General features: G+C 38.0%; 5 protein-coding genes across 5 annotated transcripts; 2 read left to right on the plus strand and 3 right to left on the minus strand.

Annotated features, from left to right (window-relative positions):
- Positions 1 to 178: 178 nt before the first annotated feature.
- On the plus strand, positions 179 to 3,655 carry JH06_3621 (hypothetical protein; the record flags this gene model as incomplete). The annotated part of the gene is made up of 1 exon (XM_014670625.1): positions 179 to 3,655. The coding sequence occupies one exon, from the start codon at positions 179 to 181 to the stop codon at positions 3,653 to 3,655; it is 3,477 nt and encodes a 1,158-aa protein (XP_014526111.1).
- Positions 3,656 to 4,794: 1,139 nt separating this feature from the next.
- JH06_3622 (dicer protein) lies at positions 4,795 to 8,658 on the minus strand (the record flags this gene model as incomplete). The annotated part of the gene is made up of 17 exons (XM_014670626.1): positions 4,795 to 5,028; positions 5,058 to 5,151; positions 5,182 to 5,243; positions 5,273 to 5,338; positions 5,367 to 5,531; positions 5,561 to 5,661; positions 5,691 to 5,832; positions 5,862 to 5,940; positions 5,970 to 6,401; positions 6,432 to 6,956; positions 6,986 to 7,154; positions 7,185 to 7,394; positions 7,473 to 7,555; positions 7,586 to 8,111; positions 8,143 to 8,260; positions 8,291 to 8,417; positions 8,447 to 8,658. 17 exons carry the CDS (start codon positions 8,656 to 8,658, stop codon positions 4,795 to 4,797), a joined length of 3,345 nt encoding a protein of 1,114 aa, XP_014526112.1.
- Positions 8,659 to 9,288: 630 nt separating this feature from the next.
- JH06_3623 (ubiquitin conjugating enzyme) lies at positions 9,289 to 9,985 on the minus strand (the record flags this gene model as incomplete). Its single annotated transcript, XM_014670627.1, has 4 exons — positions 9,289 to 9,472; positions 9,503 to 9,648; positions 9,679 to 9,748; positions 9,780 to 9,985. The coding sequence occupies 4 exons, from the start codon at positions 9,983 to 9,985 to the stop codon at positions 9,289 to 9,291; spliced, it is 606 nt and encodes a 201-aa protein (XP_014526113.1).
- A 338-nt stretch (positions 9,986 to 10,323) lies between these two features.
- Positions 10,324 to 11,670, plus strand: JH06_3624 (hypothetical protein; the record flags this gene model as incomplete). Its single annotated transcript, XM_014670628.1, has 7 exons — positions 10,324 to 10,409; positions 10,442 to 10,784; positions 10,815 to 10,994; positions 11,025 to 11,300; positions 11,424 to 11,471; positions 11,503 to 11,565; positions 11,599 to 11,670. The coding sequence occupies 7 exons, from the start codon at positions 10,324 to 10,326 to the stop codon at positions 11,668 to 11,670; spliced, it is 1,068 nt and encodes a 355-aa protein (XP_014526114.1).
- A 37-nt stretch (positions 11,671 to 11,707) lies between these two features.
- On the minus strand, positions 11,708 to 15,822 carry JH06_3625 (hypothetical protein; the record flags this gene model as incomplete). Its single annotated transcript, XM_014670629.1, has 16 exons — positions 11,708 to 12,692; positions 12,724 to 12,898; positions 12,930 to 13,112; positions 13,143 to 13,216; positions 13,247 to 13,440; positions 13,470 to 13,856; positions 13,887 to 14,000; positions 14,032 to 14,190; positions 14,221 to 14,444; positions 14,474 to 14,681; positions 14,712 to 14,948; positions 14,973 to 15,206; positions 15,238 to 15,360; positions 15,383 to 15,480; positions 15,511 to 15,643; positions 15,697 to 15,822. The coding sequence occupies 16 exons, from the start codon at positions 15,820 to 15,822 to the stop codon at positions 11,708 to 11,710; spliced, it is 3,654 nt and encodes a 1,217-aa protein (XP_014526115.1).
- Between the last annotated feature and the right edge of the window lie 222 nt (positions 15,823 to 16,044).

Here is a 16,044-nt window from a genome sequence, read left to right on the forward strand (position 1 = left end):
TTCTTGAGTTTTAGTAATATGGATCAAGTGGAGAGACCTGATGCAAGTCGTAATAATGTAGAAGAACGAGATGACGCTTTTAATTGGTCTGTTTGTTACTGAAATCCCTGCTCTTGACTGATTACTACTGATAATGGTTACTTGATATCTCGCTTCATAGCTTTTCAAGACTATTGAAATGATAACTGCAGATTCACCAGGAAATGGAGAGAATCAGAATATCACTATTATTGTTGATGACTCGAACGGGCATCATGTCATCTCTGCCCCTCATCCGAATGTGTCAACACATAATATCGTCATTTCAGATCAAATTGATGCAGTTCAAGTAACTTCCAACAATGCTATTGTGGATGCTATCCCTGTCGGTTCGAATGTTGATCTTCATAATAATGACCAGGGAAGTTCAGGTATTATACTCACGATAGATGACAATCATCCAGATGGTAATATCGATCCTGTCTCTTTCTCTCCATCGAACCTTAATGTTCCTGAAAGTTTCCCAGAGAAACCTCCTGTGCATGTTGCGATGAAAACATCGAAAGCCAAAAGATTGTTGGATGATTATGTGATAAGAAGTATTCATGTAGATAACAATTCACCCGAGAAGAATGGACCTGGATCTATAGAATTTGACTATAATAATGAGCTGTTCACGATGAAAGTGAATTGGAAGGATAATATGCGAAATGGACACGCTGTTCTATTAAACAACCATCACATCATTGTTGCTGAGCTCGAGTATGTTAATGATCGAATCTGTGGATGGGTCTCATTTCGACGTAATGATGTAATTTGGTTTGAAGGAAATGCTGTGGACGATCACTTAGAAGGTGAGTATCATGAGTATAACGAATCTGGAATTGAGGTGATTCGAGGAGTAGTTCATAATGGCATAATGACAGAATTGGTAATGAGTATCGACGATATGGAAGGCTATTTCATGGAACTTTCTGAACAGAATGAATGCATTTCTATTTCTCAATATGACGATTTTAGACAAAAGAAGAATGGTCGTTGTTTCTTCTTTAAGAATGGAGTATTGGCTCGTGAGTGCTTGATTGAGAGTGATAACATGATTCAAGTGAAACGAGAATTTGTTGGAAAGCAGATGAAAGAATTTGATGAATGTAATCGTGTGTCATATGTTGGAGAGTATGTTGGGTCAATGAAAGAAGGATATCATCGTACTGGAATGGGAATCGAGTATAAGAATGGAAAGGCTGTCTATTGTGGATGGATGGAAGATGGAGTTCATTCTTCTACAATTACGAAATCACACGATCATCCTGGATATTGTGAAGAGCGAAACTGTCAAAATGATCTGGTTTCGATTGCTCAGTATGATCGAACCAATGTGATGAAGAATGGTTTGTGTTTCATGATAAAGAATCAAATGGTGATAAAGGAATGTGTATATGATAACAATGAGTTGGTTCGTGTGATATGTGAGATGAATGGAAGTGAGATGATACAATATGATGAAGATGGTTATTGTGTGTATATTGGAGAATATGCAGGTGATATTGATAATGGATTTTGGAGAGAAGGAAATGGAATGGAACAAGATCGTCAAGGTAACTTGATTTATCAAGGTTCGTATGTTCAGAATCATCGATGTGGAAAAGGTACTGTATTTCGAGATGGAGAGAAATACTATTCTGGAGAATGGGTTAATGATCGTCCTCATGGTAAAGGTACTTTGAATGGACGTTCTGGATACTGGCGTTTTGGATACTTGAAAGTTGATCAAGGGTATTTGAGTTTTGATAACAATGTGATTCTTCATCCTTGTTGTCGTTGGTGCTTGCCTAATTGGTATGAAAATGGAGGAGTGATGGATGATGTATTTCTATTTGTCAAGACTTATAATGCTGTTTCATTTTGTGGATTTCTAGCTGGTCTTTTAATACTCCTCGATGTATTCTTATGCATGGTATTCAAGTTGGATGTAGTTATCATGTGTATGGCGGCTATTGTTGGGGCAGCCATTGCCGTCTGTTGTATTGTTGTCTTCTTTGACAAGCTTCAGGATAACTATAAATGGTTTCATGCTTTCAATCCACTATTAGTCCATTTCTGTGGTTATCTTCTTATTGCTCTAATATGTGGTATTTTCAAGGGAATTCAGTGGGCTACTAATCATAACAATGGATTCGTTGTTCTGTTCTGTTCTCTAGATCTTATCAGTATTATTGTAATCGTTGTCGCATGTACATGGAAATATGGAGGTTGGTTATTTTTTGTCTGTCTATCAATAATCCTGATTTCTGGAGATGCTCTAATTCCTTTGTATTTTGATTATCCGTTATGGACTGGAGTTATTTCTGGAGTTGTGGGATTTGTAATTTGTATTTGCAGTGTTGGTATATCCGAATATGAGGATTCTGGTTGGTGTTCTTTCATTGTACTTGTTGGTCATGTCATCTGTTGTTGTGCTTGTTATGTGATTGGATTGACAATAATGGCTGTTCAGTGGTTATTACCTTATACAACTGCAATCACTGTTCTTGAATGTCTTGGAGCCATCTATGTTTTCTGTATACTTGTGGCTCTTGTGTGCAGTTGGACATATGGTTACTATGTATTGCATATTGTTGTATCGTTGGGTATGATTGCTTTAGATGGATTCATTCCATATTATTTCAAGTGGAATTTGATAACACGAATCTTAATCATTGTTTTGGGTATTATTCTTGTACTAATTGCGACATTCAATTATCATAGTGATTTATTAAACCATAATAATTATTACACCACTTTATCTAGTTTTGTATATCACATATTTACTGGAATTACCGGAGCCATTTGTTATGGAGTTTATATATGGCTTTGTAAACTCTTAGAAGGATTTCCTCTAATTACTATTGTAATACTGATTGCAGGTATGGTAATAGGAACAGCCACTGGACTATTAATTGAGTATTTTGTGGTTTCGACAGATAATGGTTACTATGTTACTAATTGGATTTTGAGTATTGTGTTATGCTTTATCGATGTATATCTCTTTAATGATGATGGCTTAATTGCTATGTGTGTTGCTATTGGTATTAAGACTGTTTCTCTTTTGGTAAATTGTTGTTATAAAAAACGAGATACAAGCAAATGCTTCTTATTATCATCTCTTCTATATATTCCTATCTATTGTGCTGCTGCCACCTTTGACTCGTTCGAAAGAGTGACCTTTAGTACAGTGTGTGTAGTCTTCTTATTCCATTTGGGTGGATTCATTTTTATTTTAACTAGTGATGCACCTGTTTCTTTTGTATTTCTGATAGGATACAATGTGGCTTATATGTTGGTAGTAAGGACATCACCATTCTCTTTTTCCTTCTCCCTTTGTTTTTGGATGACTGTTATCATGTTGATAATTGATTGTCTCTGCTTCTATTGTACTAAAACGAATAAGACTGGTACTTATCTTATTGCTTCTGTTGTCTTTGATACTATGATGTGTGTAGCAACAGTCTTTTACTTTACATTCTATTACAATAGTTTCTATTTAGTTTTTGAATCTTACATTGTCATCTTGATTATTTTACTTGCTATCTTCGGTGTTATCTTTGACCATCAGTATGTTGATTATGATAAGATTGTTGCCAATATGAATATTGATAACTTTGCTGATATTACAGATGGTACGAGTAGAGAATAATGTATTGGCTCATTTGTGAGTCGAGTTTAGCAGTTGCTAGTGGTCATTTAACAATTGTTTGTTCCTGATTTGCACTTATAGCTGATCATGACTTTTTTCTAGAATCCTTCTTGGAATAATCCCAACAGTGATACTCCATCATAGTTGTTTCACTTAGAACTGGTATCCATTATGTGGGTCGTGAGTCTTTCCTGGTACTAGTCCATTCGATAAAGCTGATTGGATACATAGAAAAGTATGGAGTTCATTCTTAGTTTGATAGATATTCATATTCCATAAAACGAATGCTTACCCGTATAGAAATTAACGATCTCCTTCATGATGCACGAATGGATAGTATCCGTGGAAAAGTGAAGGATTCTCTTCTAAAGTGTGATATTGAATGGGTAATGATATCTAGATATTTGCGTGCGATGAACGAAATTGAATTCAACAAAGAAGCTTGTAAAGAAGACGAAAGAGAAGAATGGGATAAGATACTGGCAAATACAATTGAAGAATACAATGCAGTAAAAGATAGAGCAAATGATGTTGAGTTATATACGGATCAACTCCATAATAACGAGTCATGGTTACATCACACAGTTACGAGTATTGGTGTGTGCTTCTTAGTTAATTTCACTTATAGGAGGAATTGTAAATGGCTTTTTCCAGAACCCTGTCGTATCATACATTGGTACAGTTGAAGTATTGTTAATCTTGATATTATAGGCAGTTCATAATATCGGAGAAACGGCTGTTGACGCTGGAACATTACTTGTGGGAAGGGCTTCGGAAATTGTTGCTGATTACCTTGATGATGGAACTGTTAGTATTACTGAACAGTCATCAACTATATCAGAGAATACTGTAGTTGTGGAAGAGCCGAAAAAGGAGTTAGAGGGATCTACTTCAACGGAAACACCAAAGAAAGAGATAGAAGTGCCTAATCCAAAGAAAGAAATAATAGATAATGCTTCGGAAAAACCAATTCCAGACTCAGAGACGTCAGAACAAGAGAAGTCGGTGCCAGAACAAACAGTGGTAGAACAAGAACCAAAAGATAATACAGAAATGAACAATGAACCTGTTCAATCAACTGAAGGTGTGAGTGAGTCTGTGAATTGATTACTGTGAAAGGTGTTTATAGGAAACACTATCTAAGACTCCATATTCTTAACGCAAGAATAGATATTCTCAAAAGCAAGTCGATTCAGAACATCTCTAATAATATCTTCTTTGCTTGAATCGAGTAAAGAAAACAGTTCTAATCGAGCAAGGGTAACATTTCCATGTTTCGATTCTAGCTGAAGCTGATACTGCAAGTTACTTGCAGTATTATCTTTACATAGTTTTAGCTTGGTAATACTTTCACCAAGATACTCCAAACAAACCTAACTTGTAATAAAGAATAGGATACTACTTTCAAAGCGCTGATAGAAAAGATCTGAAGAGAACCAGACGATAGACCATCATTCAGATCCTGTTCGAACCAATGTTGATACCTTTTAAAGCACCTTTACCTCTAAGTCCCACAATATCCTTACTCATCGAAGCCTGCATCCAAGAACAAGGCTCCTAATGTAGATTCAAAGAGGTTTCCCAATGTCTAGAATCAAGGTTCCTTGACTATCTTACTTTAGGTATTCGCTGAATGTGAGCAATGGAATTGTCGACATCCTTCTTCACTTCTGCATTCAATTTCTAGGGAAATAGAATTAATAATAGCTACTGTTGCAATGGGAGTTTTCTTAGCATCACCGCGAGCTCCACAGCCTTGAGAATTGGGAAACATAACATAATTGCATTGTGCTATTCTGGTACAGCAATCCTTGTACTGAAGGATACTCACTCGGTTATAGCACACATCATGATCAAGGGATTGTATCCAATCAATCTAAATGAATAATAGATGACACCCCCTACAGACTTCTGAAGACTTGGAGTCATCTCCAGAACCTTGTAGAGACCTGAGTGAATTACGATTTCACCAAAATGTTCATTGGATAATAGAAAACTTTTGAGAGCTAATAAAAAGGAGAAATGAAATCCAAACAGGTTATAGTGTAAGGAGAAATACCAACTTGGTTTTCGTCCTTGATAAGGTTACTTCTGGGAACACTATGACACTGATCAAGTCGAATAATCATTCTTATGAGAATCCACTCGATGACTGCATCACCAAAGTATTCACATAACTAGAGAGAACAAAGAATACATTGTTTACCTCCTTCACGAAGGTAGATTTCTTAGTTGGTATAGTCGTGAATATCTTACAGAGAACCGATTTGTTCTTATATGCATACCTAGAGAGGAGTAGCCAATACAGTTATACTTCTGAACTGATTCTAGTATTGCTATTCTATTATGAATAATTGGATCATTTAAACTGATTGATTCATTAGGAAGATATTCAGTAATAGATATAGGAAGAGCTCCATTTCGATAGAACTCAATCATTAGATTTGTTATATCGGGGTCAGGGTCCAAGAGTTTGCTCGAAGCCAGAACCAGATCGATATCATTGTGGTGAAAGGCAATCGCTCCAAAGATAGCTTCAAAGACATCAGCAATCGTATTGGTTGAGAATATCCTTGGATCACCCCAATAGAAAGACAGATCACGTGAACGAATGATTGAGTCAAGTTTCTTTTGTTTGCCTTTAGTGGCAAGAATCAAATTACTGACAGCTCGTGATTTCCACGTAATATAGGCTTGAATAGTAGATAACCTACTAGATAGAAGTTGATACGTAACTGTATAGAACCTGATGATAATCATCCCTCGAAAGACTTACTTGATCCAACTGTCTCCATATGTTTCAAGAATATCATAATTAAAGGATTGCCACATATCCTTGGCAGTAAAAGGTTCAAGTAGTTGCTGATAAGTCATATTCACTTGTGGAGGGGTTTGAAGGAACTGAATGAATCGATCGATTTCATGAACATGCTTCAAGTAATTCAATACGGATGGAAGATAATTGAGAGATCTCCAAATCATGAAACGAAGAGGACAAACAAGTGCAAGTTGAGGAATGATGTATGCTGCCATTGTTGAATCCATTTCTGATGTTTGAGATTCCTTTGATAAATTCAAATAACTGCTCAATAAAAGGGATTCTGGTTGAAATGTGTCTTCATTGACAAAGAAATAATCATAGAATGAAGGATCATCTATTGAAAATGAATGTATGCTGGAGTAAAGATAATCACGCATAGTAATTCGCATCTGAGGAGGAATCAGAGTTACACACAGCATGGGCTGATTAAGATCAATCTGTTGTTGATCTAGAGAAAAAGAACTATAACAGTCTATATATCTGAAATAACAGCAAATCAAAATGAATACCGTTTTGATGACGATCGTATGTGTGAAGAAGGATGTTGAGTGGAATCAACTGTTACAAAACCATAGAAATTTGGTTTGTATGTGGTATAGACAATTCGATCTTCAAGTGATCCTCCAGCTTTCAGAATCTCCCAACAGTTCTCAGGTTGAATCTGCAAGGATGATGGGACTAAGAATGAATGACCAAGTATTGTGATACCAGTCGAATCAAACGATAGTGAGTTCTGAAGTGATGACCAGTCAATTAGATCACTTAGAGTAGAATCATCACTAATAGCACGCTGATTACGCGGAAGCAAAGGAGCCACCATCTCATCAATAGCAATATCCATTACTGTCTGCTTAAATAGGCTTAACATTCTCTCAGTCCACTGAGATATCAGTTGCTTCTGATCATCTGAGAATGTGGCTGGAAGTTGATATAGTGCATGTTAAGTGATAACTGAAATAGAAAAGAGGATATCAACAAAACGGATTAGTACATTACTGTTATTATAGAGTCGAATCGCTGGATAGTACTCGTAAGGCAGATGTGTAAGGATACCTAAAGTACTGATGTGACTTTGCGGTCTACAAATAACATATCTGCTAAAACTATACTTTTCACCACGGAGGATCTCAATGATGCGAACAGAATTATCAAATTTCATTTTGGAAGTCACATGTTTTGTTTTGGACTTAGTTCCTGGTTGAGGAGGTTTGGTTTCTGGTTGATGAGGTTTGGTTTCTTGTTGAAGAGGTTTGATCTCTGATTGAGGGAGTTTGGTTTCTGACTGAGAAGATTGTACTTCCTGTTGAGGAGGCTTAGTTTCTTGTTGAAGAGGGTTGATCTCTACTTGAGAAGACTGTGTTTCTTGTTGAGAAAAATTGATATCTGACTGAGAAGGTTTCCTTTCACTTGGAGGAGATTCATTCATGATCGAAACATCAGATACTTCACTCATCACTTGATGATTCGATGATTCATATTGAAGACTTGAAGATGATGAACACTCATAAGAAGAATGACGATTGTGGAACCATGATACAGTTTTCTTCAATTGATGATCATTATTCTTTCGAACCACAGACTGGAAAGGAAGAAATACCTGAAGAGAAGAGAAATAGGTAGTATTATCAATTAGTACTAAAAGTCAATATGATAAAGGAGAGAATACTCTTTCCATGACTTGACACTTGGAGAATATCAATAAATAAACTCTTCTCAATCAATTGGAGGTCATTCATAACAACAAGAGATGAAACAGAACTGAGATACCTCTCAAGCCAATCACCCTATTCATCACTCTTATTCGCTTTCTCTACAATACACTGTGTAGAAACATAGAGAATCTCATATCTCTGAAGAATACTTATAGTAAACAGAGGGTCAGTAAGAAGAGAGGTGAGTGAATCATTGAGAGTCGTAATAGATCCATCAGAAGACAGATATCTACAATGAAGCATGTATGAATAGAATACTGGAGTGATAGACATCCGGTTGAATTCACAAACACGAATAAGACTTGGGGGAGATGACAGGCACCTGTCTTATAACACAGCACTTTTTCCATATTCGGAAACGAATAAATAGATTGAAACACACGAGAAGCAGAATCTCGAATATCAATTACATTGGAATTGGAGATGATAAAACAAGCTTGCTGTTTACAGTTAACTTGTTGCAATTCCATGATATAAAAGAAATTGAGCAAGAAAAATAGATGAAACGATGAAATAAGTTCAACATCGATATCAATACGAGTCTTCGTCTATGCATTAACATTCATAAATGCAGATACGGAAAAGAGCTGATCGATAACGTTTAGAAGCTTCCCAAACCCCTAAATAATTACATAATTGAACCCCTTACGATGTATCCTTGTTGAATGAGATACGGAAGATAATGCCGTAATTGTGTGAGGAGATTACACTCAATAATCGATGTATCGTCAGTTCTGAATGGAAGATCACCACAACTCAACAAGTTTGCATTATTGATTGATTCAAAACACACGTCCAACTCAGTCATACTCTATCTATAGGACAATAACCAAAAATAGATACAGCTAGAGCGATTTCCACACTCGGAAAGAGAAATCCAAAGGCAACTCTTTGATTCTGAATAATTACATCATTGAGCACCAAATGAAACTGTTTATTTACGATATCAATCGTAGTCCATTAAGGTAAGCAGATGATAGTAATAATCAAAGGATATTGTAATATATCGAATGGGTTTTTGCTTGGAGGACTCTCTGTATAAGACATGAAACTCGTTAACAAGAACTAAAATAAAAACAAACAATTAGAACAAAATGAAACTATTCTACCTGCAGAACCTGCGTTACAAGCCGATATTCCTCTGTATCTCGATCGGTTGGCTTTCCAAATAGAAGACTACTTCCAGGGATTGGATCATTGCGAGTTTTAACACTCACTTCGACGCACTCTCGTATCTTCTTGAAGATTTCCTTCTTCACAACGTTACTCGTACTATCAACAAAACTATTTATCATAAACACGAAACACACAAACAATTTCGCTGCTTCACCATTTGGAGACAGATTCACATCGAATGAACTCACTTGAAACATATTCACAATCTTCTTTAATAAATTAACTAAGGGATTTTCATCTGTTCTCCATTGCGGATATATGTATTGAACATCCAAACAATTGGTCTATAAGTGATAATGGAATATAGTTCAAACTCTAGGGTTCACAAATGGATGATACAGAGGAGTAACAAAAGTAACAACAGGGATTGAGCCATGATTTGATCTAAAGGATTTTCAACAAGCAATATTCTTACTTTTGTGATATCCGAAGCGTGAACTTGAAAATGCCTTCTGACCAAATGCCCTCTGAGACAAATATAATTCCATCCCAAGTGAATATATCTTTTTCGCGTGGTAAAACATAGAGACCGTGAAGATCTTGACGGAAACGGTCTAACTCGCTATATTGTTTAGATAGCTCGATGACTCGTGAGAATCGAATACTATCTGCCGATGCCATGTCTTTCCCACAAGATTAATCGAAAAGAATGATTTGTGCCTTTTTGTGGAATTCGATGGAAAGGGATCTGATTACGATAGTTTATGTTATGCATTATTGTACATGGGATGGAGAGCATAATAGGAAAGAATACCAGATTCTTCAAACATTCTTCGACGAACTACCCTCACCATTTATATTACCATCACTCCTATTCCCTAAAGAGGGTGAAATTCCGGAAAGTTCTACCAAAGAACATGAAACCATCATCCAATCAAGTAGCGAGTTAAACTGGAAAGTCATACCAAATCCCTTTCTGGGATCATTATTTTTTATCTTGTGCTTATAGAATCTAAATCATGTCGTATCAAGTTGAAGTCGAAAATCTGCTGCATCAAGCTCATATGGATCAACTCCAGGGAAACATTCAGGGATGTCTCTCCAAGTAATTTCTTTGATATAACCTTTATTATTCAGACAAATTCAAGCAATGAGCATCCTAGATGTAGCGAAGAAGGATTGTACAGAAGAAGAAGCAGCTTTAATTGCTACCCGTTTGAACAATATTGCCGCTGAATTTAATATGATTCGTCAATTGAATCCTACTGTTGAAGTACAAGTGCAAAGAGAAGAAGTGAATGAGGAACCCGCTGAGACAGAGATTCCTGAAATGAGTTCGTCCACCATGGGACAGGGTCAACCACAAGTCCAAGGAGAGGAAGTGCCCCCAATTGCTTCGGAACAAACACAGAGCCAACAAGAGAGCACTCCTTCTTTCGCTGCAGCAGTTGACAAGACCTTTAATGAAATACGGGCTTATGTAGTGATAAGAACAATGGGTAATACTTAGGCCAATCAAATGAATGAAAAGTATCATATTGCTGATGAACTGAGAGAGTCCTATGATAAGGGAGTGAACAATGTGAAGGAGTTTTTTGCTGATGGGCATGCATCGAAACACTTTAAGGAAGGATGTGATAGTGCTGTACAGTGGTTTAAGGAGAGTCGTGTAATTGAAAAGACAGCCGAGGTAAGTACAGAGTTGAAGAATCATCTTTAGGGTGCAAAGTTTGTGATAAGTTTCATTGTTAAAGGAATTCTTGTGGGCACGCAATATGTTACGGAGGGAGTGATGAATCTGATCTCCAAGAATACTGTAACCCAGAATGACAATATTGTCGCACCTACACCTCAAGGAATTGTTGCTGAAAACGTTTCTGTAGAGTCGTCTTCTGCAGTATCCTTCGCTTCAGAAGCTGGATCTTCCGAGAATGTTTCCTCTAGTGCACCCGCTACAGATGGACCTGCTCCAACTCAGGAAATCAAGGGTGGGAACGTATCTGTTTGAAGATATGATTCTTTGAACTGTTATATTCCAAGTTTGTTTTGCTCTTGTTTGTTCAAATTTCTTTTTGGTAAAATGAATTCTGTTAGATTGTTGGGAGGACGTCACTTCTAGACACCAGAATCTGCTGAAAAGAAGCGACTTATTGAAGAGATTACTATGGTTTGATATTTCTAATTGTTTTCATTCTTAGTCACTTGAGGAAATCATTGGAGGAATAAAACAGCTAAACAGGAACATGGAACAGTTGATTGAAGTAGTAGTGGTTTCTTTCATATATAATTCTAAGAGCAATGACACAGCTCGTATAGCAGATGTATGGAATACCTATTTTACAAAACTACAGGAGCAATCAAAATAACTGAAGACCTTGTTTTAGTAAACAAACAGCTTCAAATTCAAATGTCTTCATCAGCCACCACCTCATGTTCCTGATCCGTTTCTTCCTCTTCCACCTCAACATAACGATTCTTTCTTGCTCTCTTCATCAAATTCCACTTATACAGAACATCATCGGTTGTCATATCCGATTCAATCTGCATATTGCTGAGTCCAGTGAACTCAACACTCTCCAGCTTACGATAATTCTCGTCCATACAATTGTTGTAAAGATTAACGAGGGTTACCTGCTCATCTGTCAAATCATCAAGCCACATCTGCGTATTTGCACGCAAGGCCTCCATAACTTGCTCACTCGATGAACGGAACTCATACTGAACACGCCAAATACCTGTCACCTTCTTTACCTCTCCTTCCATAGGAGTTGGAGTCACAGTTGCTGTTGCTGAGGCTGTGTCAGTAGCAGTACCAGAAGCGGTCTGGATCTCTTCAGGTCGTACAGTATACGCTCCAATGCAGTAATAAGCAAGCCAGTCACCATTCCAAGTACGACTCAGACCAGCTGCCTGCATATGGTTTCCAGTAGGAATCTCAGGCAAAGTCACATAACCAACAGCTTGTTCAGGACCTCGGACACGTTCACAAGCCAGATGTTCAGAGAGAATCTGTCCCTCAGGTTGATCAATAATTGCATCAATCAAAACTGAATTGCCAAGACGATCCCACAATGAGCGGAAGTTCTGTGTCTGTAGCAAATGAGAAGGAGGAGGCAGCAGCAAGTCTGTAAACTTAATCTGAATAGGAGTGTAAGGAAGCACCAGATCGCCAGTACCTTCCTTGATTGACCCATCAAGCATATGAACATCTTCCTCACCCTTGCGCAGTGTCACCAGAGGTTGAGCGGTACCTCGTTCGAAACGATTCACTTCTAATGGAGCTTCCCAAGTAACCGAAGCACGAGGACGTAGAACTCCCTTCATGTCAAAGTGAGCTGAGCGTCGAAGAGAAGACATACTCAGAGCTCCTTGAGCAGCCACAGTAACTCTAAGAATAAGAAGAACCATACACTGCCTACGCAATACCACTCATGTCCATATGTGTAGCATTGTACAGAGTCATACGAAGAATCAATTGATGGGTTTCAGACTGAGGACGGAAACTACCCACAATCAAAAGAGGATCAGAACCTCCTGACAAGGTTGAACGGATATGAACAGCCGGTGACTTATACACTAATGCTTTCGTATGAGCTAGCTGTTAATTCTCCGTTTCATAACTCACCTTTCATAGCAGCTGCTTCATCACTCTGCTCTGTATGAGTGGTTACTAAAGCATTCTGAATAGACTGACGATACACTTCAGCAGCATCATGAATATTCTGAATTGTCTGTTGCTTTGTAGCATCCGTATCCTGGATTGGTGAATAGCTTCCCACAAACGAATAGATTGTGTTAATTCGCATATCTACACATCAATACCTCCTTCCATTCCAACCCTCTTCGATCTCATTCGACTCTCTCATTTCCTTTGGTAGAGAGAGAGAAATACGAGCAAGAACATTCATAGCACTAGGAATAAAGAAAGGGATTGAAACTCACTTTTCTCGTACAAGAGTACAAATATCCTTTCGCTTCAAATACTCTTGAATCGCACGATAGGCAACCACAGCAAGTTCTTCATTATCACTCACGATATGAAGTACACAACGCAACAGCAAATCAGATAACACAAGATCATCACTGGAGGCATGTTGCTCATCCTCAGTGATACTTCCAGCCATAGCTAACGATGTCTAAACTCAAGTTTATCATTCATTCATACATGTTGGAACATTGCATATTTCTCACTCAGCACCACTGTGTGAGTATCAGTCTTGCGCAGACGTTGCAACACAAGACCTAGTAGGACCTTTTGAAGATCGTTACTGACCACAAACTGAGCCAGAATCCAGATAGCTTGAAGACGAAGAGAAGGATCCTCCACCAAAGGCAATACTTGCAAAATGTCGTGCTTCAAAACACGTTGGAATATCAAAGCAGCAGGCTCATCTTCCTCTTCTTCAAACTCTGGCGTATGAGGTGAACTTGGAGTGAGTATAACATTCTTCTTCTCCATCTTGTCTTCATTAATGAAGGAACCAACACTGAAGAGAGCATTCAGATAACGATCAGCAGCAGTACCTGAGGAAGACTTCCATGTGAGACATTCCTATGAATTAGAGGACATAATGAAGGATACAGAAGTTGAGAATAGGATATTCAGAGCCACCTTTGTCCAGATACGATGTTCTGCTAAGGTAGAAGAAGCAGTTGGTTTTTCATCACTAACAGCAGCAAGAAGAGACGATACAATCTAAATATAAGGAGAAATCAATCAAAGATACTTCCTCCTTGAACACATCACCATCATCCTGAGTGAAGATATTGGTGATAAAGACAGATCGCATGATCTTTTGAGCATAGTCAGTATTACCCTCACGAAGCATACTCTTGACAAGAGAACGAGCCATTGATAATAACAGACTAATACGCTTTGTTACATTCTATCACTTACTCTCACTTTCAATACCTACTCTCACACTATAGATCGCTCGATAGCAAACAGATACAGTTGGAATATTAAACATTTCCTTCTTAATTCGATCCATATCTCGACTTATTAGAATCAGATCACGTGTTGAGGGAATACCCGTCTGACCATAGAGACTCTGAATGATACTATCATTCGTAGGGAAATAAAGATCTTTAGGAAGATACTGAATAGCAATCACAAGCAATTCAGCAACTTGAACAGGGTCTAGAATTACAGATGAATCGAATGCTTACCAATCGTACCATATTTTGATTGCATGACACGCATAAGAGCAACAAATGCAGCACAAGCCCATGCCTGCTTATTTACCATCATCAACTTGTAATGAGCCAGCAAAATAGTGTATTTGGCTGCCATAAACATTGACTCAGCAGAACCATCACAAAGATGACTTGAAAGAACTTCTCGCACCCAGTAACAGGCCACTTCATCACAAGGCACCTTAAGATGAGACCAATCCAAAAATCATACCATCTGAGGAGTTGCCATATGCTCCAAACGAATCATACGAGGAGTCCATTCATATCCTGCTGCCTCATTAAACTTCAAAGCAAGAAGCAAAGCTTCACTTATGGCTTCAATCATATAGGCAGCTTCCAAACCTTTCACTTGTTGGAGTCGCGAAGCAATCGTGTACGTCTGAGCCAAGAGCAACTCACCCACATCAGGAATCAGGTCCCAAACCAACGAAGGACTGATTGTCAATGTCTATACATCACACAAAGAAACAACCACAACTTCTCGAGCTTCTTCACTAGTATGATAGTTGAATCCTTCATCAATACGGCTATAGATGTGAGTATTGTTCTCCTCAATCAGCATATAGAGTGACTTGCAACATTCGGCAACCACACGAGGATCAGGATCAAGAAGGGCTTCAGCAACACAACGGAGAATCTCACGGCATTTAGTGACTGTTTCCTGAATCTGCTCAGCTCGACCACGAGAGGAATCATAAGCTTCATCCTATTGATGAGAGAATCAGCATAGAATATACCTTGAATGCAATTCCAGATAAAGCACAGAGACAACGAAGGGCAAGGAGAGAGAAAACACTTACAGCCTGCTTTCTCACCATAGGGTAATCATTAGACAAAGACTTTCGAACAATTCTCTCCATCTACATATGGTATCCATACTACAACAATCACATCAATGGTGTGAACAAAACGAACTAAGAAACTTCCAGTAAGAGAGTTCAAAGAATCCAGAGCCGAATACACAACTTCTCCAGATGCATCTAGGTATTAGAAGAGAAATAGAAGCAAACTGGCAAGATCATACTTCACACTTTCCATAATACCTTCAGAGGCCTTTGCATCTCCATCAGATGCAATAGCTCCCAAAAGTTCGTACGAAAGCATCTTAATTGATGATGAACCTTGTTTACGATCAATTCCGTACTATTTGGTAAAATTCGAGTTCGACAAGATACAGCAATCAGAGAATCAGTCACTAGCTGAGGGAAAGCATGACCAGAGTCGATTGATTCCAAAATCTGAGCCAGTGCAAGAATCTTTTCTTCTTCGGAAACATCAGAGGACATCATAATAGCCCTCACATTTATAGCATCAACATCCATTCTAGTATTTAGATTGGAAGAGTTTTGAGGAAAAACACATTTGGGTCATTATGTCGCAATCTAACCCAATTCTGCTCCCTTGCGAAAAAAAACGATACTAGCAAACAAACAAAATCTCATCATTTAAGAGAACTTGTTGAAGGAGGCAACCTCAGTGGACTGGACCTCATCCTCGAACTGAGTGATAGCTTCAATGACATCATCCTCACAGCACACATCATC

Source organism: Blastocystis sp. subtype 4 (genome assembly GCF_000743755.1).
Source record: "Blastocystis sp. subtype 4 strain WR1 chromosome Unknown seqid_0248, whole genome shotgun sequence".
Lineage (NCBI taxonomy): Eukaryota > Bigyra > Opalinata > Blastocystidae > Blastocystis > Blastocystis sp. subtype 4.